This window comes from Aegilops tauschii, chromosome 1 (genome assembly GCF_002575655.3).
Source record: "Aegilops tauschii subsp. strangulata cultivar AL8/78 chromosome 1, Aet v6.0, whole genome shotgun sequence".
NCBI lineage: Eukaryota > Viridiplantae > Streptophyta > Magnoliopsida > Poales > Poaceae > Aegilops > Aegilops tauschii.
The window spans coordinates 67,790,113-67,796,696 of NC_053035.3; the positions used below are offsets into that span (position 1 = coordinate 67,790,113).

Sequence of the window (6,584 nt, forward strand, 5' to 3'; positions counted from 1 at the left end):
CCGGCACAGGATGGCGCTGTTGAGCCGTGTTCCGAATGCAAGCCGCTCACACATTGACACATGGTCTTCTTTTTTTTGAACTGAATTGACACATAGTCTTCCGCCACCACTGATGGGTAGAGGCGGCCGCAATTTTCTCTATGGAGGCCTTGTTCGATTAATCCTAATCAACTCAAGATGATTAGAGGGTATTGAGAGGAATTTTAACTTGTAGGACATGTAACCTCCTTAATCCACATTAAGCTCATTCAATCAACTTCTTGCTGAACATTAGTTAATCATGCACAACACTGTAGCAGGCTGGTCGTAGTGGGGTATCGTATGATACTACCTCCATGCTACATAGTATCATACATTGATATTGTAGATAAACTTATTTATTATTACGCATGACAAATAGTAGCACATTGTTTAATATGATATGGTATCATATTATGATACTGAATCCTTCTTTCTTCATTTAATTGTATGTCACCTTATCTGAACTAATTAGTTGGCGGGCATTATACTTTATATGATATTCCCACTGTGACCGGCCTTACAATATTTTCTTAGGTACAACGCGTAGCGGGACAGCCATGGACAACACCAGCCCAAACTGCTCTGTCATATCTACATGAGCAGCATCTTCTTCTCCCGGCAATGTCCAATCAAAGTGATAGAGCATTGAGCCGAGTATAAGTGGCACCATCTTACTCGAGAGCTGCAGCCCGGGACAGATCCGCTTCCCGGCGCTGAATGCGATCAGCTCAAAATCAGCGCCGAAGAACTCTATCTCCCTATGCAGGAACCTTTCCGGCAAGAACCTGTTGGGCTCATCCCACACCTCGGCATTTCTGCATATCCCCCAGATGTTCACCAGGGCAGTCGTGCCCTTAGGGACGTTGTAGCCTTCTATCTCCACCGCCTCCTCAGCTAGCCCAGTGGCGAATGGCACCGGGGGATGGAGCCGTAGTGTTTCTTTGACGACGGCTTGGAGATATGGGAGGCTGCCGGTGTCGGACTCCTCCATCCATGTGCATGGTCGGGTGCCGAGGACGTTCCTGAGCTCCGCTTGGAGTTTGTGCATAGCGGGAGGGTTTTGCAATAGCTCCGACATCGCCCACTCGATTGTGGTGGGGACTGATGTTGCGCCTAGGAGTAATTCCTGAAAATGCATGCATACATGAGATTAATACATTTGTGGCAACTATTCAACATGCGACTAAATTTTTTCATGTCAGCTATCTTTTAAAACAAAAGATATAATATAATGTAAAAACTAAAACTAAATAGAAAACATGAGAGGTTCTTTGGGTGGGAGTGGGGGTAGAAAACATGAGTTATAATGAATAATGAATTATAGACTCCCTAAAAAAATGAATTATAGACAGGTATACTTAAAGAATAAGGAAAATAAAAAACTCAAAACAAATGACAATACTCGCACACAAATTGTATTGTTTCACAGTATGCAAGCACACATAGTTGTGTATATTCGGACAGCAGTGTGATTTCCATAATGAAGGTTCCTGTTATCTCATGTATGGTACCATCTCCTGCGCACATACACTAGCCACACGTACAGGAACAAACATACGCCTCGCCGGAAAAAAAAAAGAACGTGCATACGCACACGTGCGTGCACCCACATATACATGCGACACGCACGACGCCGTGCACACAAATCCACACAAAATACACAGATTAGGCACACATATTGACCTATATATTTACATACTCCCTTTAGAGAGAAAAGACACTAAAAAACAAAGCAAGAAAAAGCAACCACGCACAAAAAGGGGAAAAAGAGTGACTGAGCTGACAAAACATTTCATAAAAGCAAAATCGATAAAATAACATTTCTGTAGTTATTTTTTCCGTTGCATAATGCATGTAGTTGACTCCTTTTAGGATAGAACTTTGGCCAACTATAACATGTTTTTTTAGAGAGAGAAACTATGACACATGATGTATTTTTTAGAACTACTCCCTCCGTTTCTAAATATAAGTTTTTTTAGAGATTTAATAAGTGACTACATACGGAGTAAAATGAATGAATCTACATTCTTAAATATATCTACATACATCCGTATGTTGTATTGCATTTAAAATGTTTAGAAAGACTTATATTTAGGATTGAAGAAGTATAACATATTTTAAGGTCGTGTGTGCATGCTTACCATGAATAGACCTCGGATGGACTCCTTGTTCATCACCCATCCGTCTTCGTCTTGCACGTCGCCGTCCATGTCAAGCAACACATCCAACAGATCGTTCCTGCGCGCATCGCCGTCCGCCCGGCTGAGCTTCCGCCGCTCGATCTGCTCGTCGATGAGCGTATACAGCCACGCGAGCACCTTCCTCGCCTTGCGCCGGATACCCTGCAGGTCGAGGGCCGCGAGCGCCGGGAAGAAATCAGACACGTTGGGCAGGCCAGACAGCACGGCCGCCTGTTCCGCCACGCCCGTCAGCTCCGACACCACGGCCGGATCTAGCTTCTCCGAGAACATCCCGCGACACAGCACGTTCACCATGGCCACGAACGCCTCGCCAGCCACATCGACCGGGGCGCCTCCGGCCGCGGACACGCGGCGCACCAGCTCGCGCGCCTCCTCCTCCCGTACCGCCCGGTGCTCGTCGAGCGGCCGGGGACCGAGGAGCGCGGCCCTGGAGTGCTGCCTGAAGGCGCGCCACTTGCCGCGCGGCGGGAGCGCGACCATGGAGTTGGCGTCGTGGTCCATGACGCGCCAGGCGTCCAGGCCACGGCGAGCGGCCAGGCTGGCGTTCTTTTTCTGCAGGACCTCGCGGGCGGCCTCCGGCGAGGTGGCCACGACGGCTGGGACAGTGCCGAGGCGGACGAACATGAGCGGGCCGTGGATGTCGGCGAGGCTGGCGAAGGAACGGTGAGGGTGCTCGCCGATGTCGAGGAGGTTACCGAGGACCGGGAGTGGCCTTGGGCCGGGCGGGAGGCGTCGGCGTGCGTCGGCCAGTGGTTGTAGCGCGTAGGCCGCGAGCAGAGTGAGTGGGAGCGATGCCGCGCACACGAGGGACAAGTCAGCCATCTCTTGCTTCCGGGCAGACCAGTTTTCCGGCTTTGTTGCGACAGAAAGTTGAGCGCAACCTCACCGATCCATTTATAGGGTCCCAGGCACGAGTGTGGCGTTGCAAAGCTCGTTTTGCAAAAAAAACAAAAAACAAAAAAAACAAAAAAAACAAAAAAAACAAACAAACTTCGCCGTGTGTGCGCACGATTTCGCTGAACCGAGCGTCCGCGCCTCGACCGCTCGTTGCCAGCATATCGCACCGCCACTAGCGCCAACTGTTTCCTGGTCGGGGTGAGCAGGAGTGAAGTTTATTTTAAACCCTAAACTCATACGGCTTGTCTGAATTGAACCCTAATCTTTTAATCCATGAAATCAGCACTCTATTCAATGATCCCGGTTGATTTCGACCCTGGGCCTGTTTGTCACACTGGGAAAATATCAATCCCGTCCGGATCATAGTATATTCTCACTAACTACGCTGGCCCACATGTCATATATGTCTTCGTCTATCTCTCTCTCTACTGTAATCTGCGCCGACGAGCACGGGCTATGCGTCATGCAAGTCCTCCTCAACTACGCTGCAGCTTTCGCAGCCGGGTGCCTCGACGCCGCCAACGCAGGGAGGTGGAAGCTCTCGACGGGTGTGGCCCGGCTTGTGCAGGGCGCTGCTCCTCCTACGTGCGGCGTGGGTGCCGGCCGAGGTCACCGTCGCGCGCCGGCACTTGTCTCCAAAATTTAGCGCCCGAAGGCGCCCGCGGCGAGTGACCCGTGGGCTGACCACATCGATCACCTGCACAGTGAGTGGTTCGGTCTTTGGTGTTGATTATATGTGTTATGTGCATATTGTGTATTGGACCCGTCTCTTAGTTTCTTTTATAGTTGAGGTCCGTGGCCCTCGTTGTACATCATATATACGTGCCTATGCACGAGAGCAAATACATCATGCAATCATAATCTCATACATGGTATCAGTTTTTAGGTTTTCATCCTAGCCTTCCGCTGCCGCCGCCGCTTCCCATCTGCCGCCGCTGCCCGCACGCCAACCGCGCCAGCCGCCGCTACCCTCTATCCCTCTCGCGCTACAGCCGCCGCTAGCCCCGTCCAACCCACCCGCGCGCTTCGCCAAGTCCCGCTCGCCCGCATCGACAACTCGCTGCTGTCGCGCGCTTCATCGCCAGGCCCGATTCGCTCGCGCCGCTTGCTAACCAGCCGCCCGCGCCTCTCGCTAACCCGCATCGCCCGCTAGCCGCCCGCTGCATCGCTGCTCGCCCACCTCGATCGCCAGATCGTCCGCTCGCTCGCCCGAAGCCGCCGTTGCCTTCCCGCCTCGCGAGCCGCAACTGCCACCTGCGTCGCCGAAGCCGCCACCCCGAGCCGCCCTAGCCGTCATGTCGTCCGGCACCTCCTCCGCGTCCACTAACTCCAACCCGTTCGCCGACGCCAACCCTCCCGACGTAATGACATCCGGAACCTCAACATCTTCGAGCGGGTGCCGGTTCGTCTTTTGCATGCGGACTCCTCGTACTACACGTGGAAGACGTATTTTTCCCTCGTGTTCCGGGAGTATCACCTCATCGACCACGTGGACGGCACCGTCGACTCCAGCCTCGTCCCCGAGTTCCATGACTGGTCCACCATCGACACCACGATCATCCGCTGGTTCTTCCACAACATCTCGCCGGACCCTTCCAGACGGTCGTGGCGGACGGTGACGATGCCTACACCGTGTGGACCAAGCTGAACGGGCTCTTCACCGACAACCAGCTCCAGCGTCGCGTTTTTTTGCAGCGAGAGTTTTTTGGGTGTCACCAGGACAACACTTCTGTCGACGACTACTGTCGCCGCCTCTCGCTGACGAGCTCCGCGATATTGGTGTGAAGATCGATGATCCTCAGCACGCTCACCGCCGGGCTCAACGAGTACTTCGGCAACGCCGTGGCGAACCTCAGCCTCATCCCCAACCCGTCCTTCACCATGTTCGTTGCGTACCTCCGCTTGGAGGAGCGGCGGATGAAGCAGGTGAAGGCGCGGGCCATCCACACCACCCTCACCGCCGGCACCACCCGCGGCGGCTCCTCAGCGCCTCCAGCCACCCCGGCCGCGCCCCCGCTGCCGCGCCACCCAGCGCCACCGTCGTACCCGGCCACCCAGCAGCCGGGGCTGCTCCCGCTGCCCTATGGGCCGCCCGCCCTTCCCGCCGAACGGCGCCGCGGGGGCCGCCGCGGCGGTCAGCAGCAGCAGCCGCAGGCCGCCGGCCAGCCCCGTCAGCAGCAGCAGCAGTTCCAGGTGCCCCCTCCGTGGGCCTCCGGCTACAACCCGTGGACCGGTGTTCTTCATGCCTACACCATGCCGGTTCCACGGGCTCCTGCACCGACCCTTCTCGTCCCGCACCCGGCGGCGCATCAGGCATACTACGCGGCTCCGCAGCCGTACGGAGGATACCCACTGCCGCAGCTGAGCGGCGCCTATGGTCTCCCTGCGGCCCCGCCGCCCTCGCCGGCCCTGCCGCCGGTGCCTTGGGATCCGGCACTCCTCGTCGCGCTGCACACCGCGCCTACGCCGAACAACTACACTGGAGGCGGTGATTGGTACATGGACACCGGGGCTTCGGCTCACATGTTTGCTCATCCTAGTAATCTTGCCTCCTTCACTCCTGTCACCACTGATCGCCGCATCATTGTCGGCGACGGTTCCACACTACCTATCACACATGTCGGGCACACTTCTTTTCCTTCTAATTCCGTGCCTATTACTTTGTCTAACATACTTGTGTCACCTCATCTTATTAAGAACCTCGTTTCCGTTCGTTGTTTAACTCGTGAAAATCATGTTACTGTTGAATTTGACGAGCTTGGTTTTTGTGTCAAGGACGCTCGAACCAGGATGGTACTTCACCGATGTGACAACCTCGACGAGCTCTATCCGGTGCATCCGCCGTCGACCTCCACCACCGCACCGGTTGCTCTCTCCGCCGGCGTCGATCTCTGGCACGCTCGTTTGGGTCATCCCAACCCCGTCACACTTCGTCATATTCTTAGGAGTTTCAGTTTCAGCTGTAATAAGATAGAGGATCACACCTGTCATGCCTGTTGTGTCGGCAAACATGTTCGCGTCCCGTTTAATAACTCCACCACCATAGCTTCTTTTCCTTTTTAGTTGATTCATAGCGATGTGTGGACCTCTCCGGTTCCTAGTAATTCGGGTTATTTATATTATCTGGTTATCCTTGATGATTATTCTCACTATGTGTGGATGTTTCCTTTACGATGAAAGTCGGATGCACTCTCCACTTTGACGGCTTTTTACTCCTATGTCAGCATGCAGTTTGGGCGTCCCATCCTTGCTCTTCAGACTGACAATGGAAAAGAGTTCAACAACCTTGCTTTCCGCACTTTTCTGTCGCACCATGGCATAGTTTTTCGTCTCACATGCCCGTATACTTCACAGCAGAACGGTCGAGCCGAACGCGTCCTTCGCACTCTCAACGACTGCGTTCGCACGCTCCTGTTTCATGCTAACGTGCCGCATCGTTTCATGCCGGACGCACTCGCTAGTGCT

The 6,584-nt window shown here is 54.0% G+C and overlaps 1 protein-coding gene across 1 annotated transcript; it reads right to left on the bottom strand.

Annotated features, from left to right (window-relative positions):
- Window positions 1-361: 361 nt before the first annotated feature.
- Window positions 362-3,084, bottom strand: LOC109773290 (geraniol 8-hydroxylase). The gene is made up of 2 exons (XM_020331988.3): window positions 2,163-3,084; window positions 362-1,147 (listed from the first exon to the last, which is right to left on the bottom strand). The coding sequence occupies exons 1-2, from the start codon at window positions 3,042-3,044 to the stop codon at window positions 539-541; spliced, it is 1,491 nt and encodes a 496-aa protein (XP_020187577.1). The 5' UTR covers window positions 3,045-3,084; the 3' UTR covers window positions 362-538.
- Window positions 3,085-6,584: the final 3,500 nt, after the last annotated feature.

Excerpts from the sequence above, each read along its gene's own strand:
- LOC109773290 (XM_020331988.3), bottom strand. The coding sequence starts at position 3,044 with ATGGCTGACTTGTCCCTCGTGTGCGCGGCATCGCTCCCACTCACTCTG. Across the intron at positions 1,148-2,162 it reads CCATCCGAGGTCTATTCATG|GAATTACTCCTAGGCGCAAC; the intron begins GTAAGCATGCAC and ends ATGCATTTTCAG.